This window comes from Arvicanthis niloticus, chromosome 19 (genome assembly GCF_011762505.2).
Source record: "Arvicanthis niloticus isolate mArvNil1 chromosome 19, mArvNil1.pat.X, whole genome shotgun sequence".
Lineage (NCBI taxonomy): Eukaryota > Metazoa > Chordata > Mammalia > Rodentia > Muridae > Arvicanthis > Arvicanthis niloticus.
The window spans coordinates 476,683-500,923 of NC_047676.1; the positions used below are offsets into that span (position 1 = coordinate 476,683).

At 35.4% G+C, this 24,241-nt stretch overlaps 1 protein-coding gene and 2 pseudogenes across 7 annotated transcripts in view; all 3 read right to left on the minus strand.

Moving 5' to 3' along the window:
* Positions 1–1,942: 1,942 nt before the first annotated feature.
* Positions 1,943–3,814, minus strand: LOC143435056 (vomeronasal type-2 receptor 116-like; annotated as a pseudogene).
* Positions 3,815–4,003: 189 nt separating this feature from the next.
* On the minus strand, positions 4,004–4,562 carry LOC117723694 (vomeronasal type-2 receptor 116-like; annotated as a pseudogene).
* A 9,518-nt stretch (positions 4,563–14,080) lies between these two features.
* Positions 14,081–24,241, minus strand: part of LOC117723919 (vomeronasal type-2 receptor 116-like) — a 48,601-nt gene continuing 38,440 nt past the window's right edge. Inside the window, exons 1-6 of one of the 7 annotated variants that reach the window (XM_034523516.1) lie at positions 22,774–22,976; positions 19,887–20,169; positions 18,656–19,459; positions 17,393–17,617; positions 15,958–16,081; positions 14,081–14,964 (exon numbers count right to left, since the gene is read on the minus strand). In XM_034523516.1, coding sequence (XP_034379407.1) covers positions 14,081–14,964; positions 15,958–16,081; positions 17,393–17,617; positions 18,656–19,459; positions 19,887–20,169; positions 22,774–22,976 — 2,523 coding nt within the window. Of the gene's footprint in view, positions 14,968–15,957; positions 16,089–17,388; positions 17,618–18,655; positions 19,460–19,886; positions 20,170–22,773; positions 22,977–24,241 lie in introns of those variants that run through there. The other 6 variants (XM_034523513.1, XM_034523509.1, XM_034523514.1 and 3 more) reach the window with 6 other exon arrangements.

Here is a 24,241-nt window from a genome sequence, read left to right on the forward strand (position 1 = left end):
AAATAAAGCAACAAACAATACTTTGAGAGACACTGGCCTTCAACAACTGATGTTCAGAAATAATGAATTATGTATGTATGTATGTATGTATGTATGTATTATGTAATATTAAACTCAAATAATACTCAGTAACTCTTATTCTGATAAAATTTATAATCAGACCCTTTGTCTAGAGAGATCTGTGATTTCTCAGATGTTACTGACCCTTTTGTAATAAAGGTATTATGTATTATAATCATTATGTTCACTACCAACTTTTCTCACTAAATGAGAAATCCCACATATTTGCTTTATACTGAAAGGATCCATTTTCACATAAAGTTTAAGAGCCATCAGGGGAGTCACAATCTGAACCCAATTTTTCTTTTCAAATACTGTACCATTCTTAATATGTTATCTGATATTCTTAACATCTTAGAGTACATGGTAAAGCTATTTCAAAATCTAGCACCTCTTTGATGGCCATCAACAATATGCAATGGCTGCCACTATGCTTCACACTCTGCTAACATTCACTCTTATCAAATAAGTCCCTTTAGTTGTATCAGTAATCCTTGACAGTCCAAATCCCAACTGAGAGAATTGGCCATTTTGCTGATGTGTTAGTTTCTATTGCTGTAATACCATGATCAAAAGGAACATACGAAAAATGCATTTATTTATGTATATAACTTGGCCACAGTTAATTGAACTTGGATGCAGACACTAAATGAGGGTTCATAGAATAATGCTGATTATACACTTTATGTCCATGTTGTCTATAGTCCTCTTTCTTATAACCACCAGAATAACTTAGATAGAGGTGGCACTGTCCACAAACAGTAGGTCGTCTTATAGTAATTATTAATTAAGGACATGCCTTACATACATACCGTAATGGTAGCCATTCACCAACTGAAATTCTGTCTTCTCAATTTATTTAGGTTTGTGGACTCATGAACAAAACCAGTTTCCATCAAAACTTAATAATTGGCACTATATTAGGCAGTGCTATCCTGTCCTGAATTATAAGTGCTAATTTTGTTTATTAATATTTTGTATGACTTGGTAGTGAAGACCCCCAAATTAGGGAGACCCTCACTCAAGTCTCGGGAAATCACGGCCACCCAAGAACTCTCGCAAGACAGCGTACCAGGATGCAATCAGCAGAGGCTTTATTAGGGAAGTTGGCCGGCCAAGGTCAAACCACAAGCTCTCTCAAGAGCAGAGTTTGACCTCGAGTGGTGGGCTAAGGGGTCTTTTAAAGAGGAAAACTGCAAACCAGGGGAGTGAGGAGGGGGTGAAGGGTTGCAAAGGATACATAACATAAGAATAGCAAAACATTCCAGAGAAACGCACCCTGAATGGTTAATAGCCATAGAAATTACTCAGTACACTCATTCTTCTCAAAAATGTGGTTTTACCATGTCACTGCCCTACCCTGTCATTTACCAACTATTTATTAACTATTTCTCACTTGTTTCAACCATAGTGCCACAGCCCTGTCGTTGTGTTTCACCACCTGAATGACTTTCATTCTTTACAGCCAGTTCCTGAAATTGGCCTGGCTTGCTTCAGAGAAAATTTTCCATGTCCCTAAAAGAACTTTAAAAGCATCTATATATGTATATATTCTATAAAAATGATTTTTATAATTTTTCATTCTTCAGTAGTATTTTTAAAGACAAAGCAAAAACATATGTTGAATATCACCTGACAGTTTTTAATTAATTTATTTATTTTTACTTATTCATATTACATCCCTACTCATTGACCCCTTCTGGCTATTTCCCCTTGATCCTTCCTAGATTCCCTATCACCTTCTCTACTGAGTGGGGGATGCTCACCCAAGGTACTCCCCACCCTGGCACTTCAAGTCTCTGTAAGGCTTCCTCTCCCACTGAGGCAAGACAAAGAAGCCCAGCTACAAGATCATTTCACACATCTCAAAACTATTAACATTTTAATAAAGCAATTTAGATGTGTACTTCTGAAGTAAATTTGAAACTGGTCTAAAAACAATAGCAGTACTTTGGGACACAGATACAACCTAGCAACTCTACACTAGAAGCCAAGATAGAAAAGGCCTTTACAACCTCCATGATCTTCCCCCTGGTGTGGTAGACAGGAAGGAAGGTGATCCAGATAGTGATCCAGAACACCAGCATATTGAATGTTAGGAACTTGGCTTCATTGAATCTTTCAGGAAGGTTTCTAGGCAAGAAAGCTACAGTGAAGGGCTCAGAGCCAATAAGCCCAATTATTTCAGGGCAAAATGGAAGACAATGACAGAGCCTTTGTTGCAAATAATTATGTTATTTTCATCCATGTTCAGATTGTATATCCCTGTCAATAAAGGGAGGAGATGTTACCAACCAGGTTCCACAGAGAACAAGTTGAATTAGGATACAAATGGGAATAACTAAGTTAGATGCCCATGATTCCAGCACCTTTTTCATCCTTCTTAGTCGATTTATTTTGTACGAAGAATCAGGTAAGAGTAAACATATGCATAGACTATTACTAAAATGCTGTTTGAAAAATTCTTACAGGTGCTTGTTTCCCTAAGCATTTCTCCAAAATATAAAATGAGTGACCATCATATTGTGAGGCAAATGGATAATTTGTAGAAGATATTCCAGGTAGCTTGTAGCATCCAAAAATGTTGATACCATTCAAATAATTAAATGAACCCAGAACTGTTCCTGTCTAAAGGAAAGGGAGGAACAATGAGTAGAGCAGAGACTGAAGGAGAGGACATCCAGAGGCTGCCCACCTAGGGATCCATCCCATCTACAGACAACATGTATATGAGAATGAGTGGGATGTCTGATGCCTGGAAGTTGTGGAAATAAGGAGTGGTAATGGGTCTTTCATGTATATACAATATACATTGTATATATATGTGAAATAAACCTAAACTTAATAATATATGCAGTCTTCATCATTTATGTTTTATAAGTTGTTAATTTAATAACTATTAATCCCAACACATTTATCTTTTCTTGAAAAAATTATTCTAGTCTAGTCAACACTTAGGGCTTTTATTATAAAACGTTTGGCTCCTATTTTAAATATTGAACTCATTTGGCAAAATGGTGAGACACATTTTCACAAAAATCACTGATATTCATATAAAAAAACATATTCTGCTGTTAAAAGTTATCCTGTGCATGATACATATCTATGCAAAAGACTCATGAGGGACTTTTGTAGCGTGTGTTCCACTATGTTCATAGTAGCCTTATTTGTGATTGCCAGAAGCTGGAAACAACCCAGATTTCCCACAACAAAAGAATGGATACAGAAAATGTGGTTCATTTACACAATGGAATGCTATTCAGTTATTAAGAAAGAGGACATCATGAGTTTTATAGGCAAATGAATGGAACTGAAAATTATCATCCTGAGTGAGGTCACTCAGACCCAAAAAGACATGCATTGTATGTACTCACTAATAAGTGAATATTAGCCAAAAACTACAAATACCCAGGATACAATCTATATAACTTAAGAAGGGTAACAAGCTCAAGGGCTCAAGTTAGAATGCCTCAATCCTACCTGGAAGGGAGAAGAAAGCAATCATGGGGGGCAGAGGGATGGAGGGACCTGGGTGGGAGAGGTAACAGATACAGGGTGGGGTGTGAAGAGGGACAGGAGTGAAGTGCTTAGGGCCAGCAAAAAGAATGGAAACAGGCAACCTTGGGAGGTAGGAGGTGGGGGGGGACCCTCTAGAATGAATTAGAGACCTGGAAGGTGAGAGATGCTCAACACTCAGAGGGAAGGACCTTAGTGAAATGCCCAACAGTGGGGAGAGGAAACTTGTGGAATCCATCTCCAATAGAAAAGCAGGGCATTTATTGGAGGGATGGGTTTGCCATCTCACAGTCAGAAACTCTGACCTAGACTTATCCTTGTCTGAAAGAACAGCAGGGACAAAAAATGGAGAAGAGACTAAAGGAAAGGAGGTCCAGTGACTGGCTCAAATTGGGATCCACTCAAGGGGAGGCTCCAAGGCCTGACACTAAATAAATCTAAGCATAATGAAATGGGAAAAAAATTTATAGTGACAGTTAATGAATAATCCTTTGAGTTTTGCTATTTGCTGATATTCCTTGTTGAATAGTTTGTGGTAGGTGTGGGCCACAGTATATACAGCTTTACACAGACTGAAGCCTTCCTTATTAAGGACCATGTCAAACTTTTGCTGTGCTAACCATTCCTACTAGTTGTTCAATGTAAGTGATCCATTTTGCTCTCATTGTTCTTAGATTTTGAACAATTAAAATAATTCCAACCTAATATAGTCTGAGAAATGTCTACTGGGTATTTGGAAGAATTCGTTGTTCTCATAAAATTTTAAATTTAGTAATCTTACTGTTGTGGTGTACAAAAGTGACAGTCCTGTGGAAGAAATCAAGGCTGGAATCTCTTATATTTGTGATAACATCCCATTGTGAAGTTGTGATCCAGATTCTCCATGCACTTAATTTTGCCCATCTTCTAAAGCTGACTTTTAGCATAGAGTTCATTTCACCATAAATAATAACAACCTTGGCTGATGATGTCATAATTTGTTTATAATATATATGTATAATAATATATATAATAAGATATATATAATATAATGTGTCTTCAGTTCTATTTCATTGATCTTCCTGCCTGTCTCTGTACCAATACCATGCAGTTTTTATCACTATTGTAGTAGATATGGTCACTCAGGTTAGGAATAAATGATCCAAAGAAAATGTAAAGGATATAGAAGAGAGGATGAAACATCGACATTAGGAATGTAATTGTTAGGAAATTTGGACTTATATATAAGTAATGTTCTTCATCTTTCGTAACTCCCATTAAGATTACCCTATAAATATGATATATTATTTCTATTAATTTCTAATTATTTCTGACAGGTATGTATGTTCTAGAAAATAGTTTTGCCTGTTTCCCCAGTACATCCATGAGCCTTTCATGTAATTTTTTATATGTATAACAACACTCTCACAAATGCATGCTGCCTGAGTATTCTTTCTAGGCATATAAAAATGAGTTGTTAACTCATTCGTTTTCTCACATTCTAAACTTTGGTCTCCTAGAATTAATTGCCAGTTTTAAGGATGCTTTCCAGGATGGTCCTGTAAGTAGTACATATATTACATGCTTCCCATATTCCACAATTACAGTTAATAAAATTCAAATTATTGTTTTGTGGTGAATATTCTTTATCCAGAACTCTCATTGAATCTTTATACATGCCAACAATTTGGGCTACTATCAAAGACATGCCTGGTAAAAGATAACGATTCTTGTTGATCTCATTAGTAACAAAAACAATACCAAAAGGAACTCATATCTTCTTGATGTTATTCTAAATGGAGGCATAGGGATAATTAAGGAGGATGTTTGTAACATTAAATTTTATATTTTGTTGCAGTAAACATTGTAACACAAAATATTCTAAGTTTCTTTTTAAATAATACCTTTTCTGATATAATCCTGGGAAATTAGAGCTCTTTACAGGTGAATATAATTTAAGACTCCATAAATATATGTTACTCATATGATAATTTTTATATTTATGAAAATTCATAAAAAGCTTGTTTTATCTCTGACTGCCATCCATGAAGTAGACCAAAGTCCTAGAGAGTAAAACTGCTACACAATAGTCTTGAAGTTCTACTTCCACAGATACATTAAAAAAATGACTTGACTTGGAAAAATCAGGAATTCAAGGCCCATACCTAAACATAGTAAAAGCAATATACAGCAAGCCAGTAGCCAACATCAAACTAAATGGAGAGAAACATGAAGCAATCCCACTAAAATCAGGCACTAGACAAGGCTCCCCACTCTCTTGCTACCTATTCAATATACTACTGCAAGTCCTACCAGAGCAATTAGACAACAAAATAAAGTCAAAAGGATACAAATAGGAAAAGAAGAAGTCAAAATTTCACTATTTTCAGATGATATACTAGTATAATTAAGTGACCCTAAAACTTCCACCAGAGAACTAAACCTGATAAACAACTTCAGCAAAGTGGCTGGATATAAAATCAACTCAAACAAATCAGTATCCTTCCTCTACTCAAAGGATAAACAGGCTGAGAAAGAAATTAGGGAAATGACACCCTTCACAATAGCCACAAATAAAATAAAATATCTTGGAGTAAATCTAACCAAGCAAGTGAAAGACATGTATGACAAGAACTTCAAGTCTCTGAAGAAAGAAATCAAAGATCTCAGAAGATGGAGAGATCTCCTATGCACATGGATTGGAAGGATTAATTTAGTAAAAATGGCCATCTTGCCAAAAGCAATCCACAGATTCAATGCAACCCCCATCAAAATTTCAAATCAATCCTTCATAGAGATAGGAATAGCAATTTGCAAATTCAAATTCATTTGGAATAACAAAAAAACCAGGATAGCGAGAACTAATCTCAACAATAAAAGAACTTATGGGAAAATCAATATCCCTGACCTCAAGCTGTATTACAATAGTGATAAAAACTGCATGGTATTGGTACAGAGACAGGCAGGAAGATCAGTGAAATAGAATTGAAGACACAGAAAGGAACCCACACACCTATGGTCACTTGATCTTTGACAAAGATCTAAAACTGTCCAATAAAAGAAAAGGACAGCATTTTTAAGGAATAGTGCTGTTTCAACTGGAGGTCAGCATGCAGAAGAATGCAAATTGATCCATTCTTATCTCCTTGTACAAAGTTCAAGTCCAAGTGGATCAGGGAACTCCACATAAAACCAGATACACAGAAACTAATAGAAAAGAAGGTGGGGGAAGACCCTCGAATACCTAGGCACAGGGGAAAAGTTCCTGAACAGAACACCAATGGCTTATGCTCTAAGATCAAGAATTTACAAATGGGACCTCACAAAGTTGCAAAGCTTCTGTAAGGCAAAGGACACTGTCAATAGGACAAAATGACAACCAACAGATTAGAAAAAGATCTTTACCAGTCCACATCTGATAGAAGGCTAATATCCAATACATCCAAAGAACTCAAGAAATTAGACTCCAGAAAACCAAATAACCCTATTAAAAATGGGGTATAGTGCTAAACCAAGAATTATCAATTGAGGAAACTCAAATATCCAAGAAGCACTTAAAGAAATGTTCAATATCCTTAGTAGTCAAAAAAAATGTAAATCAAAACTTTGAGATTCCACCTCACACAAGTCAGAATGGCCAAGATAAAAACCTCAGGTGATAGCAGATGCTGGTGAGGATGTGGAGAAAGAGAAACACTCCTCCATTGTTGGTGGGATTGTAAACTGGTACAACCACTCTGGAAATCAGTCTGGCGGTTTCTCAGAAAATTGGACATAGCATTACCTGAGGACCCAGCTATACCACTCCTGGGTGTATACCCAGAAGATGCTCCAACATATAACAAGGACACATGCTCCACCATGTTCATAGAAGCCTTATCTATAATATCCCAAAGCTGGAAAGATCCCAGACATTCTTCCACAGAGGAATGAATACAATAAATGTGATACATTTACATAATGGAATATTACTCAGCTATTAAAACCAATGAATTTGAGAAATTATTAGATAAATAGATGGAACTACAAAATATCATCCTGAGTGAGGTAACCCAAGTACAAAAGAAAACACATGGTGTGCACTCACTGATAATTAGATATTAGCCCAAATGCTCCAATATCCAAGATTCAACTCACAGACCACATGAAGCTCATGAACAAGGAAGACCAAAGTGTGGGTGCTTTGGCCCTTCTTAGAAGGGGTAACACAATACTCATGTGAGCAAATATGGAGACTGAGTGTAGTACAGAAACTAAAGGAGTGGCCGTCCAGAGACTGCTCCACCTGCGTATCCATCCCTTGTGCAGTCACCAAAGGTAGATGCTGATGTGGATGCCAGGATGTGCATGATGACAGGAGCCTGATGTAGCTGTCTTCTTAGGGGTCTGCCAGAGCCTGACATATACAGAGGTAGATTCTCACAGCTAACCATTGAGCTGATTATGGGGTTCACAGTGGAGGAGTGAGAGAGAAGACTGAAGGAGCTGAAAGGGTTTGTGGTCCCATAGGGAGAGCAACAATACCAACCAACCAGAGTTCCCAGGGTCTAAACCACCAGCCTGGAAGCACATAGGGAGGGACCTATGGCCCTAGCTGTATATGTAGGGGAGGATGACATTTTCAGGCATAGGTTGGTGTGGAAGTCCTTGGTCCAGTGAAGGCTGGATGCCCCATGTGGGGGAAATAGTAGGTAGGGAGGTGGGAGTGGGAGGATGAATGGGGGCATATTATCATAGAAGCAGGAGGAAGGTGGATGGGATAGGGGATTCCTGGGTAGGTGGGGGATATGGACAAATGGGACTACATCTAAAATGTAAATAAAATATCCAATAAAAAATTTAAAGTAAAAAAGTGACTTGAAACATATAAGATTCATAGCACATTCAATTTAAAATTTTTTAGTATGTAAATTTTCTTTTATGTTTCAAATGTCTTAATCATATTGAATATTTTAAGAATCAAATAAAATGTCACTCACACTTTGGTCTTCCTTGTTCATGAGCTTCATGTGGTCTGTGAGTTGAATCTTGGATATTGGAGCATTAAAGAATATTTATATTCTTTAATAGTCTAACAATAACATTAACACATATTTAATAATAACCATGCCTTGGGAATCCTATTTTTAAGGTTTGAGTATCAAATTAATTTTTAAAACCTGCTAAATAGTCTTTGGAAATTAAACATATTAAAAGAGCATAAAATATTAATGAGTGAGTTATTAAGAAATATATTCAAAATCCTGTTGTCCAAGGGGCACCTCCATTACCCTGCCACATCTCTTTCCGCCCTCAGCAGACTTGTTAAGCCTGAACCACACAGGTAAGCTTTTCTTACTCAATCCATCTTCCCTGCTTGCTAGGTCCTCTGGGTATGTGTAACTGGTCTGAGCAGCCTGCTAGTCCAGGGGGACATCCATTCTCATGCAGCCTCTCTACCAACCTTCATATGACCTGTAGCTCCCAAAACATGCAGATAAGCAGATCCTCATACAGACATGCAGAACTAGAACCAAACAACCCAAGGATACCTACCCTTCATAGGCCTACCACACCAGCACCAAATGAGGTTAAGCCTCCTCCCAAAATCTATAACAACAGGAATATCCAGGGACCAAAGCCTTCCAGATGTCTAAAGGTCATTGACTGAACACAATCAACAGAAGCCAAGGCAATATGATACCTCCAAAGCACAGCTACCCCACCATAGCATATGGATAGCGTACACAACTGAAACACAAGAAAATGACCTTGAAAAAAATCTTATAAAAATGATAGGGACCTTTAAAGAGGAAATTAATAAATACCTAAGATTTTTTAAATTAAGAAATATAGGAAACTGCAAACAAAAAAGTAAAGGCCTTGGAAGAGGAGACAAATGAATCCCTTAAAGATTTACAGAAAAATACAGTTAAATGAACAAAATAAATAAATAAAACTGTGCCAGATGTGAAAACAGAAATAGAGGCAACAAAGAAAATATAAACTGTGGAATCCTAGATATGGAAAACAGGTTAAAGAACAGCAACAATAGATGTAAGCATCACCAACACTACACAGGAGATAGAAGAGGAACTCTCAGGTGTAGAAAATACAATAGAAAAAATTGATAGTAATTCAAAGACAATTCTAAATCTAAACAAATCCTGACACAAAACATTACACCAGAATTTGCAACAGGCTCTAAAAGCTAGAATGACCTGGTCAAATATCTTGCAACCTCTGAAAAACCACAATGTCAGCATAGAATGCTAGACCCAGAAAAACTCTCAATCACCAATAATGGAGAAAACAAGATATTTCAAGACAAATCCAAATTTAAACAATTTCTATCCACAAATACAGCCCTATAGAAAATATTAGAAGGAAAACTCCAATCCAACAAGAGTAACTACATCCAAGAAAATACAGGAAATAAGCAATTTCATACCAGGGAACCTTACACAAACTCACACACACTAAAAACACCAACATCAAAATAACAGGAAATGACAACCACTGGTCATTAATATCTCTCAACATCAATGGACTGAATTCGCAAGCAAAAAGAAACAGGCTAATAGAATAAATGCAAAAACAGGATTCTTCATTCTGCCGAATGCAAGAAACACCTATCAGTTATAAAAATAGATATTACTTTAGAGTAAAGAGATGGGGGAAGAAGGGGGTTTTCAAGAAAATACTTCAAAAAGCAAGCTGGAGTAGCCATCCTAACATCTCATAAAATAGACTCTCCACTAAAATGAATGAAAAGAGACTGGGAAGATCACTTCATACTCATAAAAAAAAAAAATCTACCAAGATAATATCTCAATTTGAAAATGTATGCCACAAACACAAGGGCAACCACATTTATAAAAAAGTATTCCTATCCCATATGCAGTTACCAAAGGTAGACGCTGATGTGGATGCCAGGTAGTGCATGCTGACAGGTACCTGATCTAGCTGTCTCCTTAGAGGTTTGCCAGAGCCTGACATATACAGAGGCAGATGCTCACAGCTAACCATAGAACTGATCATGGGGTTCCCAATGGATGAGTTAGAGAAAAGACGGAAAGAGCTGAAAGGGTTTGTGGCCCCATAGGGAGAGCGATACCAACCAACCAGAGTTCCCAGGGTCTAAACCACCAGCCTGGGAGCACATAGGGAGAGACCCATGGCTCCAGCTGTATATGTAGGGGAGGATGGCCTTGTCCGGCATAGGTGGGAGAGGAGGTCCTTGGTCCCATGAAGGCTGGATGCCCAGGGTGTGGGAATTTGATGGTGAGGAGGTAAGAGTAGGTGGGTAGTTGCACGTCCTCATAGAAGCAGGAGGAGGGGGGATGGGATAGCGGGTTCCTGGGTGGGTGGGAAAATAGGGTAAGGGTTTAACATCTGAAATGTAATAAAATGTCCAATTAAAAAAAGCATTCCTAAAGCTTAAATTCCACATTGAACCATAGACATTAATAGTGGAAGGCTTCAACACCCCACTTTAGCCAATTAGATGTCATTCTGACAAAAACTAAACAGAGATTAATTAAACTAGCAGACATTATTGATGAAATGAACCTAAATGTCATCTATAGAATATTTTGCCCAATCACAAAAGAAAATATTTTTTCAGAATGTCATGAATCATTTTCCAAAATTGACAGTATCATCAGTCACAAACCAAGCCTCAACAGATGCAAGAAGTTGAAATAATGCCTGTACCTTGTCAGACCTCCATGGAGGTTGTCACAGCTTGCAATCCCACCAGCAATGGAGGACTGTTCCTCTTTCTCCACATACTCTCCAGCATCTGTTGTCATCTGAGTTTTTGATCTTAGCCATTCTGATTGGTGTGGAATCTCAGGTTGTTTTGATTTGTATTTCCCTGATGACAAGGATGTTGAACATTTCTTTAGGTGCTTCTCAGCCATTTGACACTCCTTTTTTTATTGGATATTTTATTTACATTTCAGATTCTATCCCCTTATCCATTTCCCCCCACCCAGGAACCCACTATCCCATCTCCCCTCCTCCTGCTTCTATGAGGATGTACCCCCACTTACCCCCCACTCCCACCTCCCCACCCTCGAATTCCCCCACACTCGGCATCCAGCCTTCATGGGACCAAGGATCTCCTCTCCCACCTATGCCCAACAAGGCCATCCTCCCCTACATATACATCTGGAGCCATAGGTCCCTTCCTATGGTTGGTATTTGAGAATTCTTTGTTTAGCTCGGTACCCCCATTTTTTAATAGGGTTATTTGGTTGTCTGGAGTCTAACTTCTTGAATTCTTTGTATATATTGTTTATTGGTAATGGTCTCTTCCCAATCTTGATTTTTGTTTTGTCCAGTTGACAGTGTTCTTTGCCTTACAGGAACAGATGCTAACAAATACCATCAGATCTAGGATTACAAAGCCTGACATTGTCTTTGTTTTCTGAAAAAATCTCATAATCTATTGTTGCCTTAGCCTCCAAACTGAGCAAATTACTGTCATGTATCACCATGCCTGGCTTGATCATTATGTTTTCATTTAAAAAAATGACTTAAGAAAACACTTCAATCATATTGTTTTGTGTTTAAGACTCAGTCTTGATTTATATCAAAGTTGGCAACAAGTTACAATTTGATTTCTGTTGCTGTGCTAAAACACTAACAAAAACAACTTGGGAAATTTTAGGGCTCATTGTGCATCCTGGTTATAGTCTGGCATAGGGAAAATCTGGGCAGGAACAGAAGGAGACCATGGAGGAATACAAATTACTGGTTTGCTCAGCCTGCTTTTCTGTACTGCCCAAGGCTAATGAGCTAAGAATAGCACTACCCACATTGGGTTGGGTCCTGCTACATTTATCGTTAATCAAGAAAATGCCTTAAAGTCATGTTCACATTCCCTCCTCTCAAGTGATGCTAATTTGTATCAAAGTGATAAAAATTAACCAGTACAATATTTTGCATATGCCTTATCAAATGAATCTGTTGGGATACATGATGTGATATCACAAAGAAAAAATTAAAAGATAAAATAATTAAATTAAATGAAAAAGAACATTGGTGAAAAAGACATGTGGGGAAGAAGCATGTGTATAGATGTTAACAAATGTTTGAAGGATTTGAAAATATTTGTGTCCCAAGTAAATGCTCATCAAAAGTTGATCTTTGCTGAGGATATGCTCAGTAGTCAAGTATAATTCTGCAAAAAGATATATGACACATTATTGCACCAGACCAACAAATTTACTTCACAGCCAGAGAAGTGTGACAATGGGCAGAAAATGGAGATTACATGTTTTATATCTGGAATGTGGGAGATCTTTTAGGATATCTCTTGGTGCCACCAAGTATTTGTTTAAAAATATTTGTGTTTTCTTTCCTCAATTTCTTTATCAGGTGATATAACATCAATATAGAGTCTATCAGTGGAAATCATATTTAAGTTCAAGATAACAAAAGAATGTTCCTTGACAGAAATTTCCATGTATTCTAAATTTATAATGTGTTTGCCATTATCTATGTCTCTTTGTTAACAAAGGGACAATGTGTAACTTGATCTTATGTAGGTAATATGAATGCTGAGAAATCTCTGTGAGTTCATATGATTATTAGTCCTTTTGTGTCTTTTTTTTTTTTTTTTTTGGTTTTTTGAGACAGGGTTTCTCTGTATAGCCTTTGGCTGTCCTGGAACTCAGTAGACCAGGCTGGCCTCGAACTCAGAAATCCGCCTGCCTCTGCCTCCCAAGTGCTGGGATTAAAGGCATGCACCACCACCGCCGGGCCTTTTGTGTCTTAATGACACTGTTTTGTTGACATCACCCAATAACCCTGCTATTTATACATTTTGATGGGCTTTCCCACACCGATGACTGAGCCCTGAGTAGTGGTGTTATTCTATACAAATTTGTATTAGAATGTCTTTTATTGCATCAGTAATCTATGATATTCCAAATCTCAAACATAGCAATTTACTAATTTGTTGTGGAGGCAGTGCATTTCTGTTGCTGTAACAAAATGCTATGGTCAAAAGGAATATATGAGAAAAGTGTTATTTCCCTATGTATCTTGGGCACACTTAATTGAAAGAAGCCAAAGAACAAGAATGCAGAAAAACAATCAAATTCCATGGAATAATGCTAATTACTGGTTTCATGTCTCTTGTATCTAAACTCTTCTTTCTTATAACTCCCAGAATAACTTGCTTAGAGGTGGCACTGTTCACAAAGAGCAGGGTCATCTTACACTAATCATTAATTACAAAAATGCTTTACACTCATACCTACAAGTCAAAGTGATAGTAGCCAGCCCTCAACTGAGATTTCCTGTTCTCAATATGTTTAAGCTTATGAGCTCATGAAAATATCCATTGTCCACCAAAACTTACTAATTGGTATTACTTTAGGCAGTGCTACTCTACAGTGTAATTACTATCTTTATATATTACTTAATTTTTTATGATTTAGAAATAATTTTATTAAGATAAAGCAAAAAGGATATGTTGAGTATCATCTACTATTTTTAAAGTATTACACTTTCAATAAAGCAATTTCTCATTTTAATTCTGAAGAAAATTTGAATCTGGGCTAAATAAAATAATGTAACACTTTTGGACAAAGATACACCCTAGCAATCCTGCACTAGAAGCCAAGATGGAGAAGACCTCCACAGCTACCATGATCTTCCCTCTTGTGCTGTGGTAGACAGGGAGGAAGGTGATCCATACACTGTAGAACACCAGCATGCTGAATGTTAGGAACTTGGCTTCATTGAATCTGTCAGGAAGGTTCCTAGCCAAGAAAGCTACAATGAAGCTCCCCAGAGCCAAGGAACCCAAATATCCCAGGACAAAGTGGAAAGCAATGACTGAGCCTTTGTTGCAAACAATGATGGTTTTCCCATGTTCAGATTGTATATCTCTGTCAATAAAGGGAGGAGATGTTACCAACCAGATTCCACAGATCACAAGTTGGATTAGGGTACAAATGAAGATGACCAACTTAGGTGCTGCTGTTATCATAATCCCTCTCATCTTTCTCCCAGGGGTAATGAGCTTGAATGCCATGACCACAGTTATTGTTTTGGCTAACACTGTAGAAATAGCCATTGTAAAAAACACTCCAAACATGGTTTGCTGCAGGATGCAGGTAGCCTGGTAGGGTTGTCCAATGAAGAGCAATGAACAAAGAAAACAGAAGATGAGGGAAATGAGCAGAATGTAGCTGAGAATGCGGTTATTGGCCTTTACAATAGGAGTATCCTTGTGCTTCACAAAAATGACTAGTACTAGAATTGTGATGGCTGAGAAGGACAGGGCCATGCAGGCTAGAGCCATCCCCACTGGATCTTCATAAGCCAGAAAGGACACAGCTCTTTGGAGGCAGTGGGTTTGCTGTAAGTTGGCATACTTATCATCTGGACACCTCACACACTGTTCCATATCTGCTAGTGAACAACAATTAACCCTTATAAGATATCATAATTATGTAGGCAATAATTGTGTATTTATATTATTCATAGGATATATCAACATATAATTTGGTTTTGAGCATCTATTTCATTCCTTATTGCCATAGGGACCACTGAGTTAAGATTGCTCTCTATTAACATATGCTTTGTGTTGGAACAAAACACCATCATAGGGAATGGAACAGAAAAAAAAACATTATTTATGAAACAAAACAAGGAAAATTCTGAGGATGAATAATATGCATAATCTCAGATTATGAAATTTCTCAAACCACAAATTCACTACTCACACACAAGAGTAGTATGCAGACATAGTTATTGATGCCAGTTCATGAAACACATTATGTACTTCGTTTGCTTTGAGAGTTGTTCCCTTTGTCTATATCTATACATAGGCACCAGAGCATGCAATTCCTCATGCAAATACTGTTTGCATGAAGTAATATTTTCATTCTTGAAGCTGTATGCCTCACAGACAAATGCATGTCCCTCTCATTGTGGTAAGATCTCTTTCTTCCCAACTACAGATTCAAAGCTATATGGCATGAACATTATGGATATTTACATTCATTCCTCTTTCCTTAGGTAGGCTGGGATTGATGATAGCACTATCCCCTCTCTTGCTGCATTCTTGAAATCTTCACTCTTGTTTTAATTCTTTGACAAGAAATGCTTAATCCTTTAAGTCATCTAAGCTCTAAAATGTATTTCATTAAACAATAACTGTTATCTGAGATCGTGGTCTTAATATAAAATCAGTAATCATCATATTGTGAAGGAAATGTGTTGTTTGTAGAATATTATGCAAATTATTTGCTAGGTTCAAAAGAAGTTATTATTTAACTGATTAAGTTCTAAACATGAGAGTTTAGGTCTTCAGTTTCCATATAGGCCATATCATATTTCTAGTCTGGAATAAGAAGGTATTCAAATTTAGCAATTTCTCTTCTGCATGCAAGCATGTACCTGTTTCATTGGAAACCTCATTTTCTGGGCACTGGACACAATCAAAGCAGCAGTCTTCTGTTTCTTTCTGATGAATTTTCCTGAATCCAGCAGTACATGTCACACTACACACGGAGGAGGGAAACTGAGGCAATATATATATATATATATATATATATATATATATATACAAATATATATATCCATATATATACATATATATGGATATATTTATATGTATATATGTATATATACGTATACATATATACATGAACTACACACAAATACAAACACTATATATACATATATGTATATATGTATACGTATATATAGTGTTTGTATTTATATGTATATGTATATATATAGTGTTTGTATTTGTGTGTAGTTCATGTATACATCATATGTATAATGACCCATAGATTGCTATGTGGGACATTAGAAGATATGGCTATAAATATTCCTCTGATAACCAGTATTACTTAAAAATTTCAGGGACATTTTTATTTTGTATTACCCTGCAATGCACTGAATGCCACAATACATTTATATATCATGTAATACTATATATGCAACATTCAGTTCGTAGCAATATAAACTTTTTCCTTCCTAACCGATTAATTGAAAAAGAATGTTTATTTGGCATCAGTTTCTCTATAACAACTTATAAATAAAAAAAAAAAAATAGAACACTAAGTTGTATGGAGAGAGAAGGTAGGTAAATCAAGGACAATTTGTTTGACGAGTATGAACAAAATATGTTATCTAAGACTATCATAAAATTATTGATGTTTTTGTAAGCTTAAAAGAAAATCTTGAATTCCCTATCACACCGACCCCCTACTTCTATGAGGGAGCCACCCTACCCACCCACCAATTCCTGCCTCATCACCCTGGCCTTTCCTTATGCTGAGTCACCAAGCTTCCACAGGAACAAGGGCCTCCCCTCCTACTGATGCCAGATAAAGGAATCCTCCACAGAGAAAGGGAAACCAGGAATTATGGTGATATTTAAAATGTAAATAAATAAAATAACCAATAAAAATATATAAATTAAAAAAACCCTTGAATCTGGAGAAAGATTTCTGTTAATAAATATGTGCTGTACTTAATTAGACTATAAATATGCTCACACAGAATCAAAAATTTCTGTGATTTACATGTAGTTTCAAAAATTTTAATTATATATATATTTATGTATACATATTACTATACATTTAATAAATATATTCCTGTGTCGTGTGGTTGAATAGACATGCAGGTACAACTGAACATGCAATCCTTTGATCCCTATGACCAGATTTACATGAAGTTGAGAGTTATCAAATTTTGGTGATTGGAACTGAGGATGGTCTTTTGCAAGAGTAGCAACTGGTCTTAACCACAGAGCTATTACTTCAATGCCTCATATTTTAAAATTTAGATATCCTGAAAAAAATAAAAACTGTGGTATACCCACTGATGTTCCTCCTGTGGCCCACTCCAAGTCTTCAGATATGTGAAGTTGTTGACTCTGTGGGAAACAAGGAAAATAGCTTCCTATTTTCACTTTTAATCCAAAGCCTTGTGGAAAATCCCAAATGATGAAAATGTCATACTCTGTACACTGATTTTCTCTATCGTTCATGTTCACCAGTTCTCCAACAGGGTTAGTAAATACCCTGGTTTTCAGCAAGGAAGTCATCTAAATGAGATGCATCATTAGATGATTACATATGCATATCAATAAAGAAAATGACAAATTGAGAATTTCCCCTAATTTTTTATAGACGTTCAGAAAAGATGGCTGTATTAACATTATTATGTGTAGTAAAATACAATATACCTTATGGATAATTAAAAATTAATATACTTAATACTAATGTTCGATGATAAAATGTACTAGAAAAAATATTACCAAATATCAAGTAACATGCTGTGTGTGTTTGTGTGTGTGTGTGTGTTTAGTGTGCACATTTGTCAAAACTACTTTGTAAAAAAAGGAAGCCATGTATATGCTAGTGAAGGGGAAGACTGAATGTCTGCAAGTTGTGAAAATTAAGAATGGTTCTGGATCTTTCATGTATATAAAATACACATGTATGAAAAAACACAAACTTAATAAAATATTCAGTCTTAATCATTTATGGTTTTGTAAATAATTGTTAATTTAAATGAATAAGTATTAATCACAGTTCATGAACCTATTCTTTTGTTTGTTTGTTTGGTTGGTTGGTTGGTTTTTGTTTTCTCAAGAGAAGGTTTCTGTGTATAGGCCTGGTTGTCCTGGAACTCACTCTGTAGACCAGGCTGGCCTTGAACTCAGAAATCCACCTGTTCTCTGCTTCCCAAGTTTTGGGATTAAAGGCGTGAACCACCACTGCCCAGCTCAATGAGTACCTGTTCTTGAGAAATTATTCTTAAAAAAAAATTCTAGCCTATTCATCACTTAAAGCTTTTATTATAAAACTCTTGGCTCCTATTTTAAATTTTTAATTCATTTGGTGAAATGTTGAGACACATTTTCACAAAACTCCCTGATATTCATAAAATGTATTGCTTTCATTTAAATGTTATCCTTGTGTATGATATTTATCCATTTAAAGATTCATTAGGGAGTTTTGCAGTGTAGAATTTTTTCCACAGAGAGAATAAGCTCTAACAAATGTACAGCTGTTTCTCAGAGTCCATTTAAAAGATCACATTGGTTTATCTAAACATAATGAAATGTAAGAAACTTTACCTGCAGACAGTCAGTGAATAGTATATATGATTCTGCCATTTTTTGAGACTCTACTTGTTGAAGAATGAGTTCATGGTAGGTGTGGGCAACAGCATAAATCGCATTATACAAATTGTAACCTTCATCACTCAGGACCATATCATATTTATGCAGTGTTGTCCATTCCAATGTGTTGACGAATGTAAAAGGATCCATTTTATTGCTGTTCTTAGAGATTGAACAATTAAAATAATTCCATCCCAGGACAGAGTCAGAAATGCTTACTGGGTATTTGTCAGTGTTCATTGTTTGCATAAAATTTCTAAATTTAGCAATCTCACCTTTGTGGTGTGCAAAGGTGACAGTCCCATGGAAGAAATCAAGGGTGAAATCTTTTTTATTTGTGACAACATCCCATTGTGAGGTTGTGATCCAGAGTCTACGAGCACCTAAATATCCCCATCTTCTAAAGCTGACTTCTAAAGTAGAGTTCATTTCACCATAAATGATAACAACCCTTGCTGTTGATGTCATAATTTGTTTATCATATATCTTAGCCCTTGTCATGTATATGTGCATGCTTTCTGGGATTACATTCACAAAAGCTAAACAGATCCCATTCCTTTGCATTTCTTCTCTCATGTCTGAGAGAAACTGAATACCCTGGTCATCATCTGGGATGACCAGTCCTATCCAAGTCCATCTAAAATGAAGCATCAAGAAGACCATGCCATGGGACAAATGTGTGTCCTTGGTGGCTACCTGATGGACATAGGGCAACTGCTCATGGTCCTTTAGGTTAGAATTAAATGGTCCAAAGAAAATCTAAAGAATGCAGAAGAGAAAATGAAACATCCACATGAGGAATATGATTGTTAGGATATTTGGACTTACATACAGGTAATGTTACTTGCCTTCAGAACTCCTGTTAATGATAATTATACTATAAATATCATGTATTATTCCTATTAGATTCTAGACTATTTCTGACAAGTTTGAATGTCATAGAAAACAGTTTTCTCTCTTTGCCCAGATATTTAATTCATATATATATATATATATATATGTGTGTGTGTGTGTGTGTGTGTGTGTGTGTGTGTGTGTGTGTGTGTAATATATATATATACACACATAATATGTGTTTGTATGTGTGGAGCAGCACACACATAAATGCATGCTCTCCAAGTTTTTTTGTAGGCACATGCAAATGAATTTAAAAGTTGTTAATTATTTTAGTGTCCCACATTTTTACCTGTGGTCTCCTAGAATAAATTCCTTGTTTTAAGGATGTTTTCCATGATGGTCCTGTAAGGTCTACATCACATACTGGCTCTAATCCACAGACATAATTAATAAAATTCAAACTGTCGTTTAGTTGTGAATATTCTTCATTCAGACCTCCCAATATATCTTCACATATGCCACTAATAATGATGAACATAAAAGTCATGTTGGGTAAAAGATAAGGATTCTTGTTGATCTCCTCAGTAGCAAAAATCATTACCAGAGGAAACTCATATTTTCTTGCTGATAATCTAGAATAAGGCATAAAGATGATTAAGGGAGATGTTTGAAACATAAAATATCAATTGCAGTAAAGTTTGTAATATGAGACATGCTAAATTTCTGTCTAAATTTCTTTAAATAAGCCTCATAAATTAGAGACCTTTAGAGATCCCTACAATTTAAGAATTTATAGGTGTAGGGCATTATGATATAATAAATTTTATATTTGTTAAAATCAAAAAGATTATTTTATCTTTCTCATCCTTGAACTAGATTCAAGTCCTATTGAATAAGATTGCTATAAAATAACTTTGGAGTTGTAATTCCACAGATAAATAAAAAAGCATTGCTTAAACCACACATAGAATATATAACCCATTCTCCTTAAATTTTTTATTATTTAAATGCAATTTATACATCAAACATATTAATAATATTGACTATTTTGAGAATCAAGTAATACATCAAAAATTTGTTAAACTTTTATATTCATATCCTTTCATAATATAAAATATCATTAATGCATATTTAATAATATTCATAACTGAAAATCCTATATCTAACATTGAGTACTGAATTGTTTCAAAACATACAAAATATCCTTTGGGAAATTAGTAAAAGAGCATAAAATATTAAAAAGGAATCAGTAAAAATTATATTCAAAAGCCCTTATATGATATAGTTTGAGAGTATTCAAAACAAATTATGTATCTGTGTACATTGTCTAACAATCAGTTAACTTAAAATGATTAACAGTGTTTATAGGAACAAAATTATTTTATCAGTAAGAATACTTTATGGATTTCAAAATAGCAAAAACTGTTTGTAGTTAAACATTAAAAAATGCTAGCTTCATGCACAATGAGAAAAATTATCAATAATATTTTGATGATGTTTGTAGAACATGATGTTAATATTTTCAACTGTTAATATTCAACAAACAGAACAATTATTTTAAGATTATTTCATTTAAATTGATTTATCCATTTCAAAATATACAGTATGATACAATATACCACATAACCAGAATATTAACCTTTATGCTCTTTTACACATCAATTTAATGTTACCTATCAGTGTGTTGTTACTATGTCAGTTTTGTAAAAAAAAAAAAATGGTATCAGATTTCTCTTAACACCTCAGTCTTCCTAATTGTTTGAGAATCTTTAAGTGATATCTGAACACAGAAATCTTCTCTTCTCTCCATATGAAATGTGTTCACCTAACCCAGGAGAGTTGGCAGATTATCTACTACTATTAGCAATTACCTCTCATCAGAAGTAAAAACTGCAAGCATCCTCTTTTAATGAAATTTGTATTTTTCAATTGGAGTGTTTGGAGCTAAGTTTTTTCTTTTGAAACCTGAAAACTGCATTGGCCCAGTTCATATATTTATAATTTTAAACCTAATTATGGCTTATAAAAGTGTCACCAATGAGAATTTCCAGTATTTTTCTACTGAGGTGAAGGATAATACAGAATACATCAGAAATGAAATTCCTACTGACCTAGCAGAGAAGTATAATGATGTGAAGCCACCATCACTGTCAAAGTGTACACAGTGTACTGTGGCTAACAATTGGGAAACAAATTTTTTAAATCCCAAAGACATGAAAATTAAATAAGAGATGGATTGAAGCGTTCAAAGACAAAAGCACAGGAAACCTCAGATCATCAAAAAAAGAAAAAAGAAAAAAAAAAGTAGTCCCAGACATACTGATTAGCAAAAATGTGAGTAATTTCAATACTTCTTCCCTCATGATCAGCAAGCACAAATGATAACATCTTACACTTGGGATCTCAGAACTATGTAGCCACATTAATAACAAGTTCTTATTCACAAGAAATACATTTATTTGCCTAGATTTTCTCTAACATTATATTTATTTGATAATTAACAGACATATTGACCATCTACCAGATACTGATAATAAGCCTAATATGTGACTGGGCATTTGCATAATTGGACCAAAAGATTATTCTTGTAACAGAATATGAAGCCTGGCAGTCTTTTTCCACATTCAGTGTCAACTCCAGAATGGCAAGAGGGACTCATTTAAGGACTATTTTAAAAAGTAAATTATATATGCAATGTTATATTACATTATATCACAAGTTATATCACACACATATAATATTATTCATGTAATCAGGTATAGTAGAACCACACATACACAAATTTTTCAATGTCTGAATGTATGCTCAACTTTTGAAGACCAAAATTTAATAACCTTTTTATGAAGGAATTTAGATGCTTGTTCATACAAGAATCATTAGCAGACAATAGAATATAGGCAGTGTTGTAGTCTCTTCATATTGTGCTCTTCCCAAAGGTAAGAATTGTGAATTCAAAGTAGATGAAGAGACATCTTTCAACATAAGATATCCACAAACACTCAACAGAATCCAGTCTCTCTCATTGTCCATCATTGTGAACTGGAGGCCAACATAGTAAAGCTAAACTAAACTGTGACACATTTCAAAGTATTAAAATAGTCATTGATGTAATAATTAATTTTCAGTAATTCCTAAAGTAACAGTGTGAAGAACAGGACAGAACCATACAGTTTGTGTATACAGCTAAATATTTCTAATTCATGACATTGAAGCAGGAAACAAAGTTAATGACTTACCTCAAATTACCAAAAATGCCAGTATAATTATCATCAAAAGCTCCCTTGAATGTCGAAAGCATAAAACCACAGTCACGTCTCAAATCTTCATTGTCTTCACTCTGCTTTGTCCTCCAAAAACAACTGAGCTCAGTCAAACAGCACAAGATGAGAGAAAACTTAAGGAGCAAAAAGGAAATAGTGAAACCACGCAGCTTCTTCATGTCTGCTAGGATCTAAGCCAGAGCAGTGGTTTAATCTGTTTCTTATGCAGACAAACATCACACACACACACGCATACATTTACACCTATGTGTCTGTTTTGAGGCTACTGCTGTTTGGAGATCTAAATTATATTCACCAATTCCTTTCCATTCATCCTATGTCATGCTCCCTGGATACATTGGGAAAATTCTGGCCTCAAGCTCTACATCTGAGGTCTGAAAAGTTTTGATCAAAACACCTCTGAAAACATGTTGTGAAGATCATGTTCTCCATCCTCAGGTGCCATAATTTCATTCATATCCATGGCATAAATATTTCCAGGGAGTATTTTCTCCTGGAAAGCTTGGGCCAGACCATGTGTCAACAGCCTTATGTATGAACACAATGGATTTCATCAGAATGTTCATAGTAAGACAAAAGTTGAGAAGGTCATAAGTGTTCCATATCATTTAAACTTTGAGTTTAATCATGGCACATCTTATCTTCCATTGTCTAGTGTAGGGAAGGGAAATCTCACATGCAACATTGAGCCAGAAGTTGAGCATTCTCTCTGTTGTTCATATACTATTATATGCTAGTCATGTTTACAAAGTTTCCTCAAACTCCTGTAATTCCTGTCATCTCTAGAATATGTCATCATGCTGAATCCAGTAATGACTTGAATTATAGAGATTCATCACCCATCCTGATGAGTTATAATGCCGATGTCTTGCTTGATAATCAGTCCCTGGTAGTCAGTGTCATTTGAGGAAACATTTCTTTGGTTGATGTTTGTTCATAAATCATTAAGAAATTTGAGAACAATTTCATACATTTTACTCAAAGGAATGAAAGAAATTAGGTGTCATTTATGAGAGAGAATTTTATTGCTAATGTTAGTATATACCTTATATTTTTCATTCTTGTCTAGTTGGTATTTGTTTTGATATAGTCCTGTCTTGGATTACATTGCAACAAGACAGATGTATGTCTCTTATGCTCATTTATGTAACTTGGTTAGATTATAATTAGTGACATAGATGGAGCATTGAATTGATGTGTTTTTTTTTAACTACCTTATATTTTTGCCCATAATATCTACACTGAGTTAAATAGAGTCTTTAACTCCATTTTTGTAATGGTTAGTATGTAACTGGCTTATAGTAAAATCTTGCTATGGAGTTTATTGTGCTATCTTAGTTACTATGAATACGAATGTGTTTCGTACTTTGGTTGAATTATGAATTTGTCAGTTTAAATATTTTTAGTACTTTTGAGGACCTAT